Source organism: Molossus molossus, unplaced genomic scaffold, assembly GCF_014108415.1.
Source record: "Molossus molossus isolate mMolMol1 unplaced genomic scaffold, mMolMol1.p scaffold_m16_p_13, whole genome shotgun sequence".
Taxonomy (NCBI): domain Eukaryota; kingdom Metazoa; phylum Chordata; class Mammalia; order Chiroptera; family Molossidae; genus Molossus; species Molossus molossus.
The window spans coordinates 88,081,160-88,096,549 of NW_023425348.1; the positions used below are offsets into that span (position 1 = coordinate 88,081,160).

General features: G+C 61.4%; 1 protein-coding gene across 2 annotated transcripts in view; it reads left to right on the plus strand.

Moving 5' to 3' along the window:
- Positions 1-15,390, plus strand: part of MYRF (myelin regulatory factor) — a 29,144-nt gene continuing 13,754 nt past the window's right edge. For both annotated transcript variants that reach the window (XM_036260090.1, XM_036260089.1), the window contains exons 1-7: positions 1-51; positions 9,712-9,799; positions 9,990-10,253; positions 12,398-12,459; positions 13,387-13,666; positions 14,617-14,867; positions 14,961-15,084. In XM_036260090.1, coding sequence (XP_036115983.1) covers positions 33-51; positions 9,712-9,799; positions 9,990-10,253; positions 12,398-12,459; positions 13,387-13,666; positions 14,617-14,867; positions 14,961-15,084 — 1,088 coding nt within the window. In that variant the 5' untranslated portion in view covers positions 1-32. The remainder of the gene's footprint in view (positions 52-9,711; positions 9,800-9,989; positions 10,254-12,397; positions 12,460-13,386; positions 13,667-14,616; positions 14,868-14,960; positions 15,085-15,390) is intronic.

The window sequence follows — 15,390 nt, forward strand, 5'->3', positions numbered from 1 at the left end:
AGGGCCTGCAGAGAGGGGACCTTCCGGGCAGGATGCACTGGCTCCCAGCAGGTAACAGGGTTACAGTGGCAGGACTACTTGTCACTTTGACCGGCCGGGGCCTTGAACTCCCAGAGCCTGGTTAGGGACGGGCAAGCAACGCCAGAGGATCCCAGCAGGACCTTAGAGGCTCTGGTGAAGGCTAAGCCACCCAGAGCTGTGTGACCCTGTGCAGCGCTCTCACCCTCTCTGGGCCCCTCGTCCTCACCTACAAGGCAGGAGTGGGTGGCATAGAAGGTCTTGATGATACCTTCAGCTCTGATGAGCCTCGTCTCAGGCCAGGAAGGATCATGGGAGGGGGAGGGGGCTTCAGGGGCAGGTGGGGCTTGAGCGAGCAGCCAGAGCCCCCAGAAAGCAGGCGGGTGTGAAAGAGGCCTTAGAGACCGAGGGGAACTGGGCGCCAGCAGGCATTGGCAAGGGCACGGAGAGGCTGGGGGACCTCCATGCAGCCTCTAGGGCTCCACCAGGGCTGGAGGTTGGAGGCTGGGTTTTCACTCTTTCCAGATGGGTAGCTTGGGCTGGTAATTTCTCTTCTCTGGCCTCATGTCCCTTCCTGGGGTGGCAGGTGGGTTGGACCAGAGATGGGACTTCCCATGTGATTCCTTTTTGTCACCAAACAAAGACAAACTCTTTTGTCTTTGGCCTCTTGATGAGATAAGATACATACACTGGGGACAAGGGCCTGGGCCCCCTTCCCCCACAGCCCCCCAGAGCACCAGGATCCTGGTTGGAAGGTCACCCTTCACCCAGCCCTGGGATGGGGGCTAGCATTGCCCCCTTGCCCAGGGGCCAGGACCGGGGCTCCAGGAGCACGGAGTTAGCCAGTGTCACCCAGAGCTGACACCCCGGCCTGCTCTCTCCCCTGCCGCCAGGGCCTTGGGGGAGGGAGGGTGGCCTTTTTATGAGGACCAGCATCTCTGACTCCTGAGCGCAGAAGGAGGCCTCGGGGAGACCACCTGATGACGACAGGAGAGGACTCCATTCTGGATGGGAGGCTGGGGCTGAGCTGGGGTGTGTGCCGGACGGTACTGTGCCCCTTGTCAGCCTGTCTGTCTGACCCAGGGAGCATGTGGAGGGGGGAGACGGCCAGACCCCTGACTCTTAAGGAGATGAGATGAGGTGGCTCCTGGGTCCACCCAGAGCCCCTGGGAGGACTCCTGTCTCAGCCCCACCTCCCCAAGTCCTGAGTCCAGCTGAAGGGAAATAAATGGCAGGGGGGTTCGGACTCCTCCCCTTGTCCCCAACACCCAGTGCCACAGGGGTGGGGGGCAGGAAATGTCCTCAGGGTCAGTGGAGGCAACAATGGCTATGTGAACAGAGACGGGGTGGGGAGTGGGCACCCCGGGAAGCCAGCTCTCCCGGAGGGCCTGGTGTCCGCCGGGGGTGGGGGCAGCTGGTGTCCCACCTCTGGCCTCTGGGCCTCTCTGAGTCTGGGGGCCTGGGCAGAGGGCCCCTTGGGGTTTTAGGCAGGGCCACAAGGCTGCTGAGGAGAAAGACAGGCCACTCTGGGCAGAATGGCCTCCTCCTGGGCACCGGCCCCCACTCCTGACTCCTAAGGATTACAGGGCTAGTGGGGCCCTGGCAGCAGAGGCTGCTGGGTAACAGCCCAGAAGGGCCCCTGATTGGCTGCTGCCCTTGGACTTTGCCCTCCTGATAAGGACAGGGAGCAGAAATCATTAACTGAATCATTAACGGGGTGGCCCCGCCCCACCCGGCTGCCTGCCCCTCCTTTCCACCTCCTTCCTCTTCACTGCCAACTTCCTCGGGGCCTCAGTTTCCCTCCCAGCCCGGGTGTGTATAGAGGGGCCTCCTCTCACACCTCAAAGTCTCCAGCCCCTGCTGCCACTGGGTGCCGGTAGCCCTCGGTTTGGGGGGAGCAGATGATGCCACGGTCTGAGTGTGCGGGGTGTGCTCCTGGGTCTGCTGACCACCTCCTCCGGGCAAATTGCCGAACCTCTGTGCCTCCATTCCTCCTCTGGAACATGGGAACACAATCGTGGGCACAGTGCCTACCTCTCAGGGCTTCTGGGGGATTATGGAAATGGGGGCCTGTGGGGGGCTTGGTACAGTGCCTGGCACAGTAATGCCCCCAAATGTCAGACTGGACTGTGAGTACGATCCGCAGGACAGGGTCACGGAGGGTATGCTTCCTCACTTTGAGGACTTATTGGTCCACAGGGTAGGTTGGTGCCCCAGGTTTGATCTGGGGCCTTTGACTGGCTCTGTGTGCCTTGAGAAGACCCTCACCCTCTCTAATGAGGGCAGACTGTCAGCCTTCTTCTTTTTTTTTTTTTTATCCTCACCCAAAGATGGTGAGGACATTTTTTTCTACTGTTTGTTCAGATAGAGTGGGAGGGAGAGAGAAGAAGAGAGAGAGAGAGAGAGAAACATCGACGTGAAAGGGACACATCGAGTGGCTGCCACCTGCACGACCAACCAGGGCCGGGGACAAACTGCAACCGAGGTACATGTCCTTAGAGGGAACCAAACCCAGGTCTTTCTGGACCACAGGTCGATGCTTTAGCGCTAAGTCAAAGCGGCCAGGGCGACTGTCAGCCTTCCTGAGCATGCTCCATGACAAGTCTGGCCCTGCGTGGGCCAGCTGCCTGCCCCTGGTTCCTCCAGCGAGGCCCGGCCGACCCTCCACCTCCTCCACCTCGGAGATTTGGAACTTGGGGGCGAGCAGGCAGGCAAGGGGGCGGGAGCTTGATTGACCATCCTTTGTCTTTACCTGCCACACTGAGGCTGAGGTTTTAGCATATTTTGTCTCTCGGGAATCCTGGAGCGCAATGGAGGTGCAGATGGTGTCCCCTCATTTCCCAGAGGGGTGTGGAGGCAGGAGAGGAAGGTGTCAGGTTCACTCAGGGTGGCCACAGCCCAGCAGGGACAGGAGCGTGAGTGTCCTGACCTGCAGCCACTCACAGTTGAAGTGAGGCAGGGAGGGGGCCTCTCCTTGCCTGCTGAGGGTCCTGGTCACCGCTGATGGCTGTGCTAGGTGACTTCCATCCAGCCCCTTACCCTCTGGGCCTCAGAACCCTCACTCAGATGGTCAGGGTCGTGTGATATAAGCAGTGAGACCCCAAGAGAGCCAAGGCCTGGAGTAGGAAGGGAAGGAAGGGCAAAACCCAGGGTCAGGGCAGTTGGGTCTGGAGTCCCCACTGGCCTGGACTGTGGACCGGGGTCTCCAGGGCATCCTGTCTTCCCCCTGCCTCTAGGTTGCATTGGTGGGAAAGTTCTCCCTCCATCTGACCTAGACCCCTCCAGCCCCCATAATGCATAGCCACAGACTTCATCTCTATGGAGGATGAGGACCCTCCCTCCCTCAGGGGCCTTCCCTCACTCCCCTCTTCCTCTCTCAATCCCCTGTGCTCTCTTCTCCCTCCGCAGTTCTCCCTCCTGGGGCCTGGGGCCTGGGGCCTGGGGCCTGGGGTGGGGGAGGGCAATCCCCATCCCCTGCTAGCTTGGAGGGGGCTGCCTTCAGGGCACTTGGGGGTCTTGACACGGAGTTTGCTCAGTTAGCTCTGGCCCCAGCTAGAGCCAATGGGAAGTGCACTGGCCTGGGCCTGCCTTTGGGTCGGTGAGCATTTGTGTGCACAAGTGTACAAGCCTGTGCCATGTGCTGAGAGGTGAACCTGCACAAGCATGCTTGTGCCTCAGGGCCTTTGCACTGGCTCCCACCTCCTGAAATTCTTTTCCCAGAAATCTTTGTGGCTCACTTTCTTTATATCTTTGCACAGTGAGGCCTGCCCTGATCTTCCTACTTAGAATTGCAGTTTCTTCCCGCTCTCCTGGCACTCCAACTACCCTCCTGTTTTCTCCATAGGATCTGTCATCTTCCAAAATGCTATGGGTTTTACTGACCTCTCTTGTCATCTGACTCTGCCTCTCGAATCTCAGCTCCACGTGGGCAGGTTTCGTTTATTTTGTTTACTGCCGTATCACCAGAGCCTAACGTGGTCCCTGACATATAGTAGGTGCTCAACAAATCATTATTTAAATGAATGACAGATATGGAGCATGCTGGTGTGGGTACATATGCGTGTCAGTGTGGGAGGAATGTGCCACCATGTATATGTGTGTGTTCATATGCACACAAGCCCATGGATACATGCCTGGGAGTACACCCTTGTGTACACACATCATGTAGAACATGCTGGTGTGTGAACACAGGTGGGCATAGGTAGCCCTAGAGGAGACTTGCCCCTACGCCATGCTGCGGGTCTCTATCCCACCTTTGTGAGGAGTGGCCCTCGCCTGGCGTGCCTACCCTGGTCCCTGTGGGGGAGGGCTGAGGGCATCAGGTGGAAGTCTACTGAGCCCTGTGGAGTCAGGGCTGGGGATCCCCAGAGCCAAGCAGAGGTCTCTGGGGACTAAAGTGGGATCCCTAAGAACAGGTTGCAGCTGCTGGGCTCAGTTCTGTTGGACCTGGCTTGGGAACATCTTGGGGCTGTGAGTTCAGCCTTGTGTCAACCGGAGGACAGGGTGGCAGCTGTGTGGGGACTGGAGGAGGGCATAGCTATAACCCAAGGTTAGCCAAAGAGTCCAAGTCCCCTGCAGGAGGTGGTCCTATGCAGGCAGAATGCGGGAGTCTTCTGCATTTTTAGCAAGAAGCTGAGAGGGAACAAAGACGAAGGTGGCTCAGATGTAAGGACCTGATGGCAGTGACTCAAGGGCCACATCCTTGTCATTCAGCCTGAGGTTAACGGGATTTATTGCAGAGATGCAAAAGGAAGCTTACAAAATCAAGGATCTGACCTGAAGGCATTTTAAATGAGAAGACTCTGGTCACATGTTGAAGCCTGAAGTAGGGACAGCTAGCAGTTATCATATTAATCATAGGTCACATTAATAAAGATAGAAAGCCCAAACCAAAGGAGGTGAGAGACCACTGTGCCCTGTCCCAGTGTGAACTAGTTTGGGGCGTGTTGATTAGCTCAGTGAATATTGGGAGATGAGCCACAGCACTGGGGGCCCTCTGTGACTGGGGTGATTAAGGAGGGTTGCTGGGGCAAGCAGGCAGTCACAGAAGGCTGACCCATGGGGGGATGGCTAGAGCCAAGGCCTGGAGGCTGCACTGTGTCATGTGTATGCCAGAATAACAGCATGGCACTGGTCATGTCAGAGGGGCTCGAGAAGTTTCCCTCAGAGGCTCCCTGGGGCCGATATGCAGTGAGGGGGCGAGGCATGGGGACAGTGGGACAGTGGGACAGTCTCCAGACAGCTGGAAACAGCAGTTCACACTGGTTGAGGAATGGCCTCCTGGGGGAAGGTGCTGTCCCACCATCTCACTGAAGATGCTGGGATTCCTTCTCCACTGATAAAGAGGAAGCCAGGCCCAGGGGGGACAGGTCACTTGCTGAGGGTCACACAGTAAGACGCAGCTATGAAGGGAGGGTGCTACATTAGCAGCCAGGCCTCTAGGGCATCACAGGGGCGCCGAGGTGGCAGTCCCCTGACCACCACTACCCTGGCCCTCTGCCATTGCTTGGAGCCAGAGTGTCCCTCGGATTCCAACACCTGGGATGGACACAGCACAGCAGGGGGCCAGGCTTGGGCTTTGTGCCCTGTCGGCCCCAGGTTCAGATGAGCTAGGCCTGGCTAGCATCCTTAGGCCCTGGCCTGCCTGCCCACAGCCACGTGGCTGACGGGATTTCCGCCATGTTTGGGGCATGAATTGACAAGTGCCCCATTGACGGGCAGGGGGGAGGGAGTGGGCAGGGCACAAGCCACCCACTGTGCCGGGTCCCCACCCTCCCCCGTCCCCCAGGACAATGGCCGAGACTCAGCCAGTGGCCACAGCTGGTGGGGAGGGGTGGGCATGAGCTCGAGGAGAGGGAGAAGGGAGGAGTCCAGGGTGGAGAACCACCTGGGCCCCCACCCGCCCTCATCCGCACCTGCTCCTGTCCCTTCAGCTCCCTTCAAGGAGAGGCTGCGAGAGGCTTCCTTCCCACAGCCCTCGTCCCAGCCTGCCTGGGAAGGAAGGGGCAGTGTCTGCATCCTGTTAAAAGCAGGTAATAAAGGACCGAATTAACGAGAAGCATCTGGGGTGCGTAGCTCAGCAGGGCAGGGACGGTACCTGGATGGCCCTGTCTAGCTCTGGCTCCTCCTGGCCGCAGCACGGCCTGGCGGAGGTTCCCAGACCCAGACAGGCCTGTTCTGGTGACCCGCCTGCCACTTTGCTCACTCATTCCATGGACATTTATTGAGTGTGCCTGCCGAAGGCTTCGATGCTTAGATCTCAGAGACGGGACAGGGTGGGGCTCGGCTCAGCTCCCAACCTGCAAGTGATAGCAACACATGCATCCTTTCTGAGACTCAGTTTCCTCATCTATAAAAGGGAGAACAAGGAAACCACCTACCCCATAAGGTTGTTATGAGAGTTAAGTATGAGTCACACAAAGTGTGTGTTTCGGCGTTGGGCACAGTGACCACTGGGCGAGTGTGAGCTGTGGCCGTGGACGGACCCTCCACCTGCCCGCGATGCCTGCGCCAGGCAGGAGGGCAAAGAGCTGATGAGCGAGTGGAAAGGAGGCCACCACTCAAGGGGATGGGAGAGTCAGGCGGCCTCACGGAGGAACTTCAGTTAAGCCAGGACCTAAAGATGGCGTAGGAATAGGCTTTCTCCACACTGTCAAGGCCCCGAGGTTCGGGCGGGTGGGGCTGGGTGGGGATGTTTGCCCCAGGACGGAACGAGGAAGAGGCTGGACCATGGAAAGTTGCAGGAAGGAAAACCAGGGCCAGAGAGGAGGCTGTGGGGTCAGGCAGGGGGCCAGCCTTGCCGGGCCTTGGACCACGGAGGGCTCTGGTCATCCCGAGCAATGAGAAGGTGCTGGGGGTTTGAGAAGGGGGAGGGCAGGGATGCTGGTTTGTGAGCTGGTGGTACCATGTTCTGGTCTCGGGACCAAGGGCAGCCCCTCCAGCGCCCAGGGAGACAGCTTCCTGCTGACAGGTATCTGTTGTTGGCTCAGTGACGTTCCAGGGCTCTTTTGGAAACTGTGGGGGTGGGGGACCCCCAATCTTCCTTCCTCCTGCGTTCCTGGGGGCTCTGCCCCAGCCTCAGGAATCCCTGGGCTCCCCCAAGCCCTGACCCCCTCTGACCTCCTGGAGTGTTCGGTTAGAAATCTGCAGGGTGGTTCATGGGGCAGGCTGGGGCATCCGCCTGGTGGCTGGGCCCCTTAGGCTGGGCGGGCTGTGGGGAGAAAACCAGGCAGGCCGCGAGGGCTCCCAGAGAAAGAGAAGATGTGGGGTCAGTGTTCCTCAGGAGGCCCACCAGCCCCCAAACCTCAAACTTCTCTCCCACCAGTTGCCCCCCCCCCACCCTGTCCCAGTGGCTCCCTCCTCCCTCCTCCGTCCACCCGGCCCCTGGCACCGGAGGGTCTCTCCTCCCCCAGCCACATCTGGTTCTCGTTAGGGTCTCCCAGGATGCCTCTGCCGGAGGCCCCCCCTCGCCTGGGGGAGGTGGGCAGGAGGATTAGGGGTGATTAGGAACACTCCTGGCCAGGGGAGAAGGAGGAGGGAAGGGGAGGCCCGGCCTGTTATAAATAGCAACACCATGATTCCATCACCCCATCATTCACTGCAGATTCCAAGTTCAGCCTCTAAAACCTGCAGCTTCTGCAGGCCAGCGTGGGTGTGCCCCTCCGGTGCCCCTCCCGCCCCTCCCTCTCCATCTCTTGTGTGTGATCCTCCCTCAGGAACCCCGGGCCACCAGGTGGGGCAGCCAAGGATGGCCTGGAGGTCTCAGTAACCCCAACCCCACCTTCTGCCTTGTAGTCGGGCCCTGCGCCTGGTTTGACTCCTCCTCACTGTGCTGCCTTGGGCAAGAGACTTGACCTCTCTGAACAAAGGGACTGATGCTAATAATGCCAAGTCTGCAGGGGTGATTGGGAGGTAAACCCATAAAGCAGTTAGAATAATGGGGGCCTGGCAGGCAGGCAGAGTGAGCCGTCAGCGCACCATCAGGGGCCCTGTCGGGCACCAGTGCAGGCTGGGAAGATCACACTGCATAGGCGGCTGCGGGACCCCTTGCATATAATGAGCTGTGATTCTGCACTTGGCTCCCAAGTGCCCAGCACACAATAGGCACTCAATAAATGGGACCTCCCGTTAATAGGGAAGGATGAGGTGGGGGCCAGAGTGTAGATGGGAGTTCTAGAAGCTCAGCATGCACATTGGTCATTCCCAGCTTGAGAAGCTCCTCTTGCCCCGGCCACATGGGGCCCTGGACGGCCATTGGCCATGCTTGGTGGGTGTCCCTTGTTCCTGGCTGGGTGAGCCAGGGGTGGGGGCAGCAGGAGGGCCTGTCCCAGGCAGCGCGTGACTCCTAGGAGGGCTTAGCCCTCATTAATCACCTAAGCGGGGCTCAGCATTCTTGAAATGCCGGCCAGGGCCAGGGAGGAGCCTGGGCGGGGGGCTCCCGGGGACCCCAGGGCTCTGGGGACTGGGAAGTGAGGTCAGCGACTCCGTTTGCCGAACACCCACTCTGTGCTAGGCACCTTACCTATCTTGCCTTGTTTCATGCTCAAAAGCCTGTAAAGTGTTAGCTGTTCATGTTCCTCTTTTACTAATGAGGAGACAGGCACAGAGAGGGTGTGTGACCTGCCGGCTGTCACACAGTGGGAGTGGGTGAGCCAGGATTTGTTCCGAGACCTGTCTGAGCTCTGCTCCCAGGGCTCCCCAGGGGAGGGGCAATGAGGTGCAGAGCCCAGGCACAGGCTCGGGGGGCCTGTGGGAGGGAGCCTTCTGCCTCAGTGGGGCTGGCCAGCCCAGGGCCGCAGTGTGGGTGGGGCCATCCTCCATTATCGAGGCTGACGCATCTCCCACGTCAGCCCCCTTATCACCCCACCCTCTGGCTCCCCCACACAAGGTGACCCTGGGAGGGGAAAGGCCAGCACCTCCTCCTCTCCTCCCCATTGATGCCCAAGAGCACTCTGCCGCGGCCTTTTCCGAGTCCCTCCCTTCCACGGGCCGGGCCAAGGAGGAGGGCCCAGGAGAGGGCGCTGGAGCAGAGCCCCGTCCGCCATCATTTCCCCGCTAAGACCCCCGGGCGAGCCCTCACCTCTCTGGGCCTCTCACCTCTGCAGAACCTGGGCTAAGCATGCCAGCCCTGCCGCGAGGTGATGGGCATATGCCATGGGAGTAGCGGGGCTGGGCGCTCCTGTTTCGCTCCCCACCCCTCTCCATCTGGGGTGTGGGGTGCAGGAGGCTCCCCAGGATATGTGGTCTAGCCCCCAACCAGACCTTGTGCCCAGGTGCCCACCAGCTGGGCCATGTGGAACTGACTACTGTATAGGGCAGGACAGTCACGGAGGGTGGCCGTCATCACTGTTCCTCACAGCACCCCGTCAGGCAGGGGGACAATGACCCCATTTGAGAGATGAGAGGAAGGACTTGCTTATGTGAGGAACCTAGAAAGGGGTATGGAGGGCAGGAAGTGCTTGTCTGTCCCAGATCTGCGCTCGGGTCCCCTCCCCTCCTTGTGGGTGGCCTTGTGGGCTAGGGGAGGCCCCTGCCTCCTGGGAGGGGTGTCAGGTGGTGGACCTGAAGGACTCTGCCCCCACAGGCATGGGTACGCAGATGGGGATGGCTCTGCCTGGGGGTGGGGTGGGCCCAGAGGCCTAGGAGCCTTGGGGGGCTGCACCCTCCCATCTCACATCTGCCCGTCCCCTGCAGGCCACGACATCAACGGCGCCCTGGAGCCCTCCAACATAGACACCAGCATCCTGGAGGAGTACATCAGCAAGGAGGATGCCTCCGACCTGTGAGTGGACAGCCTCGGCCCCGCCCCCGCCCTCTGGCCTCCACCTTTCACCTGGGCGGTGACAAGGCCCCAGCGTGGGAGGGCTCCTGGTCCTTTCCCAGCACTGACCCTTCCGCAGTCTGCTCTTCGGGTGGGGGCCCAGGGTGGGGCTGGGGTCCGGCTGGCGCTGAGCTTCCCCCCTTCTCCGCAGCTGCTTCCCTGACATCCCTGGTCCAGCCAGTACTGCCTCCTACACGCCCGGGCAGCCAGCGATCCCCAGCTCCAGCGGGGTCCACCACCTGAGCCCCCCTGGGGGTGGACCCTCCCCAGGGCGCCATGGCCCCCTCCCACCCCCGAACTACAGCGCCCCCCTCAACTGCAACAACAACAATGGCATGGGCGCCATTCCCAAGCCCTTCCTGGGGGCCTCTGGGCCCCCCATCAAGGCAGAGCCCAAGGCTCCCTATGCCCCAGGGTGAGTGAGGGCAGGGAGTGTGGTGGGCGGGTTAGATTCAGGGCACAGGGACAGGCAGGGCATGGGGCCAGTGACCATGGGCCTGGGGGGAGCTGGTCGGGCTGTCCGGAGGGCAGGTACGGCGGAGCAGGCCTAGAGCCAGGCTGAGGAGGGCCGGCATTGTTGAGGCAGCGGCAGCATGGCGGGCTCTGGGCAGGGGAGTGAGGAGGACTGGCGGAAGTGCTAGAAAAATCTCCGAGAGCTGTGTGCACCTACATATGTGTGCACATACACAGGCTTGCACACTCCCTGTGCTGGCCAGCCCCGTCCACTTAGTCGTGCGTTTAGCCACTATTCACTGTGGCCACAAGGAGGTGGCTCATGGCTCAGATGTGGTACCCCCCAGCCAGCCTCCCCAGCCCCCCCATCCTCCCCCACCCCTTATCAGAGGTGTCCATGCCAGTGGCTCATCCTGGGTCTGGTTGTGACCATGGGTTCCAGGTGACCACCGGCCCAGCCAGTCAGACTCCAGGGCAGCCCACGGACATGTGTTCCTGGGAAAGTCGGGGAACCTGGGCTCTGCAGAGGGGCTTGGAGAAAGTTCTGGGTTCCCTAGCCGGGGACAGGGACCCTGTCTCTGTGAGAAAGAATAATCAAGGGCCGGGAGCATGACACCGTTCAGACAGTCTGGTTCTGTCTCCAGCTCAACCCCTGCAGGGCTCTGGCGTAGTAGCCACCACATCGTCAGGGCCTCGGTGTCTCTATAAAACCAGCCGAAAGTGCTTCCCCTCCAGGTATTGTGGAAATAAAGGCAGGACGTGCTTGGGGGACTATCTGTTTCCTGGCTTGAGGGGTTAGGCAGTGGATGCAAGCTGGGGTGTCGCGTGAGCTGCGGAAGGCAGACAGCCCCGAGAGGCTGTCTCTAAGCCACAGACCCCGAAGCGAAGGGAGGACGGAAGAGAGCTAACATGTAATAAGTGCCCACTGGGTGCCCACTGTGCCCCATGCCTCTGATTGTGTGAGTCCATCAACCAGCCCCAGTGACTGCTGGCCTTTGCGGAAAGCCCCGTGGTCCTCACTGCAGGATTTGATGGCACCGAGGTCATTTCCCAGTGAGGGAAAGGTCTTGTCCAGAGCCACATCGGGGCTCTGTGGCTGCACCGCTCCCTGCCCCACCTGCCAGGCCCTGTTCTAGATGGTAAACAAGATGGGCAGGTCCCTCCTGCGTGGGTCTTGCAGTCTAGCTGGGGAGAGAGTATCCACCAATAAGTCGCCACGTGGAGGACGAATGAGCACCTTGGAGAGTTGGGAAGGAAGAGCATGAGGTCCTATGGACTTGGGGCATTTGAGTGTGAAAGACCTTGACACGCTAGAGAGCCCCAAGGCCACTGTGGGGAGCGTGGGGAGCACGCGGAGCTGGAGAGGCCTGCTCATCAGCGAGGGCTGCAGGGGGGTCCTGCCCATCACCTGACACTCTCCCTGTCATCCTCACGTAGCTGGTGGGGTTGGGAGCATGGGCACTCGGGTCAGCCCCAGGCTGGGTCCGTGATGGCTGGGCACAGTGGTGGGCAGTCTCTCCAGATGTAGGGGCCGGATGGCCGGAGAGCTGGAGCCCCGGTGGCCACACCCTCCCCTCAGTGGACGTGTGCGGGGCTTATGCAGGACTTGTTGACCTCTCTGGGTTGAGTTTGCTCTTTTGCTCGAATCACTGATAAAACAAAACCTGCAAGAAAAAAATAAACCCAGGCCCAGCCGGGCTGGCTCCCTGCCCAATCCACACCTGCCCCTGGTGGGACAGCCCCCCAGTGACCTGCCCAGCCCCCTCGGACCCCTCATTTGCAGGAAGTGGGAGCTTCAATGAGCACAGGAAGGGAGGAGCAGGCTTGGGCCCTCAGACTGGAGAGCCCTTGGATGCCTGTGCCATCATCAGGGATACTGGTTACTGGCCCCCAAGTGCCCAGTAGGTCTGAGGGGATGTTGGGCTCCCCCCAGTAACTTCCAGGCACCCCAAGGTGACTGGCACAGAAAAATACCCCAAGGGTAGGAGTGAGGAGACCCCCATGCCCCAGCCTCGGGGGCCTCTGGGGCCCTGCCCACAGAGGAGCTGCCCAGCTTGAATCAGGGTCTCAGTTTCCCCCCAACAGCCCCTTCCTCCTCTCCCACAGCACACTGCCCGACTCTCCCCCAGACTCCGGCTCCGAGGCTTATTCCCCCCAGCAGGTGAATGGTGAGTCCAGCAGGCACCGCCCTCCCCCTCCGGGGTTTGGGCAAGTGGTTGGGGCGGCCTTATCGGAAGGGAGGGAGCGCGGGAGGGAGGGGGCCAGCGGCTGCCCAACAGGCCCAGATATCGCTGGTCAAATACTCCCGGTGGCGCTGGCTATTGTTCCCCCTGGCGGGTGGGGAGCCAGGCCCTGCCCAGAGCAAGTGTCCCTGCCGGCGATGCCACCCGCCTGCCCGCCAGCGCCATCATGGATGCGCCCTTCGGCGGTAAGTGGGCGGCTGGGGAGGCCCAGGCTGCAGCCTGAGCACAGGCCTCACCAGCTGCCAGGCCCACCTCACTTGGGGGGTGCTCTGGGGTGCTAGGGCCCCCAGGTGGCCAAGAGCAGAAAGATCCCGGGCAGCAGTCTCCCCACAGCCCAGAGAGGGGTCAAGAGTTCTGTTTATCTTACCAAAAACATCTCTGGAATGCCTCCTGGGGAACAAAGGGAGCTGGGGCCTCCCCCTAGGCTGGGGGGCTGGCCCCTGAGAGCCTGGCAGAGGGGCTGCCGGAGGGAGGGGGCTGCCACCGGACTGCACTGGGGGTCTCCAGAGGCTCCTTCCTGCGGCCCATGGAGGATCAGGCCTGAGAGGAGCTCTGGAGAATCTGGGGTGTGGGACCTCCCCCAGGAAGCAGGTGCCCAGCCCAGCCCTACGGAAGGAGCTGGCTAAAACGGGGTGAAAGGCCGCTCACCCCCAGGACAGAGGCTTGCCTCCCTGCCCAGGCCTCTCCCGGCCAGCCTTTAGCCACCCAACCCTCCTCCCCCATGGGCTTTTGGGAAGGGCAGCCTCCGGCTTGGCCCAGGCATGGGGGGAGTCAGGAGACCTGCGGAGGTAGGCCACGGGAGAGCGGGTGCCCGGGGCAGGTCTCTGATGCCTGCTCCCTTCTCTCCCGCAGACCCCCACCTCCTGCGCACCATAACCCCTGAGACTCTATGCCACGTGGGAGGGCCCTCCCGCCTGGAGCACCTGCCCCCGCCCCCAGCCCACCTGCCAGGCCCCCCACCGCCCCCGCCACCCCCACCTCACTACCCCATCCTACAGCGGGACCTGTACATGAAGGCGGAGCCCCCCATGCCCCCCTACGCTGCCATGGGGCAGGGGCTGGTGCCCACCGACCTGCACCACACCCAGCAGCCCCAGATGCTGCACCAGCTGCTGCAGCAACATGGAGCGGAGTAAGACTGGGCAGTGCCCGGGTGGGAGTCAGGTGAGGGGTCAGGGAGTGACAGGCAAGACCGAGGTGGAGGTGAGGACAGGGATGGACCCAGGAAGGGCAGGAGCTCTGACCCCGGGACACGGGGTCAGCGTATGTATTCGCGTGTGCCCAGCAAGGCGGCAGGTATTTCCAGCCATGGCCGGGCGTTTGGTGGGCATGGCCACCCCTGTTGTCCACGTGGGTAACCTGGACTCCAGGAGGAGGAAATGCTTCCCCAGGTCACGGAACTGGAAAGGACAAAGTCAAGATTTGAACCTTGTGCCACATGGGAGGGCCCTGCGCCTGGAGCCCCTGCCCCCACCCGACATCAGGGACTGTCCAGCGTCCCACGGAGTCCTTGGGTGTCTGCGGAGGTTCCAGGCATAGACCCAAGCTCCCCGGTCTGACTCCAGCCCCCAGAATTGTCTTGTTATGTTTTACGCATGGAGATCTTAGATTTAGGTCAAGGGAAGGTTCCACTGCCAAACTTTTTGTTGACCAGAAGGAGAAGGGGTGCTGTGCAGCCCCCCAAATCTTCAGCACCCCCATCCCAAGAAACTCCTTCCTGCCTCTGGCTTGTTTCTGACCTTGGAGGCTGCTCGGCGGAGCCTTCCCTACGAGGGTGACAGGGAGGGGGCAGGGAAGGGCGGCCTCCGCTCCACCAGCGACTGAGCACCGTGTGCCGGGCCCAGTGCTGGGCTCCTGCCCTCCTGGATGCCACAGTTTGGGGGGTAGGGTGGAGTGACAGGAACAAAGACAACAGGGTGATGGGGGAGCTCTGAGGAGGCAAAGCCCATGGGCTTCCCGCAGGAGGTGTCCTCCGGGCTGGGCATGTTTTGCAGAAACAGGGTGGGGAGGAGGGTGGGTGCTGCCCAAGGGGGGAGGCTCAGGGGGAGCCAGCCCCCAAGGCACACACCTCTGTCCCTCTAGGCTCCCCACACACCCCTCCAAGAAGAGGAAGCACTCTGAATCGCCTCCCAACACCCTCAACGCCCAGATGCTGAACGGAATGATCAAACAGGAGCCTGGGACCGTGACAGCCCTGCCTCCGCACCCCCCTCGAGCCCCGTCCCCGCCCTGGCCTCCCCAGGGCCCACTGTCACCGGGCCCCGGCTCCCTGCCCCTCAGCATCGCCCGAGTCCAGACTCCGCCTTGGCACCCGCCAGGGGCACCCTCACCAGGTACACACGCTGGCCTGCTGGGCCCTGCAGGGGGCCGACCCTTCGAGCTGGGGAGTGGGGCCCAGGGCCCACAAAGGCATTCCCTCCCTCCAGGTCTCCTGCAGGACAATGACAGCCTCAATGGCTCCTACCTGGACCCCAACTACCAGTCCATCAAGTGGCAACCACATCAGCAGAACAAGTGGGCAACGCTGTATGATGCCAACTACAAGGAGCTGTGAGTGATCTCTGCCGCGCCCCACCCTCCGGCCACCCCATCCGCCCGCAGCCCTGGCATCGTGGTCCTAGACCAGGGTCCGGGAGCACACTGGGTACCAGGTGGCCCATTTTACAGAAGAGCAGACAGGCTCCGGGCAGAGCTAGAACTGGTGCCCAGGTTCCTGCCTCCTGGCCAGCCCCAGGCTCCTTAAGAAGGTGGGGTCTGCCAGGGAGGGGCCAGCAGGGCCGAGTCAGGGAGAAGTGTGTGGGTAGGTGTTTCCTGGCTCCTCCTTCCCCCTGCTCCTCCACCTCCTCCTGCATTCCA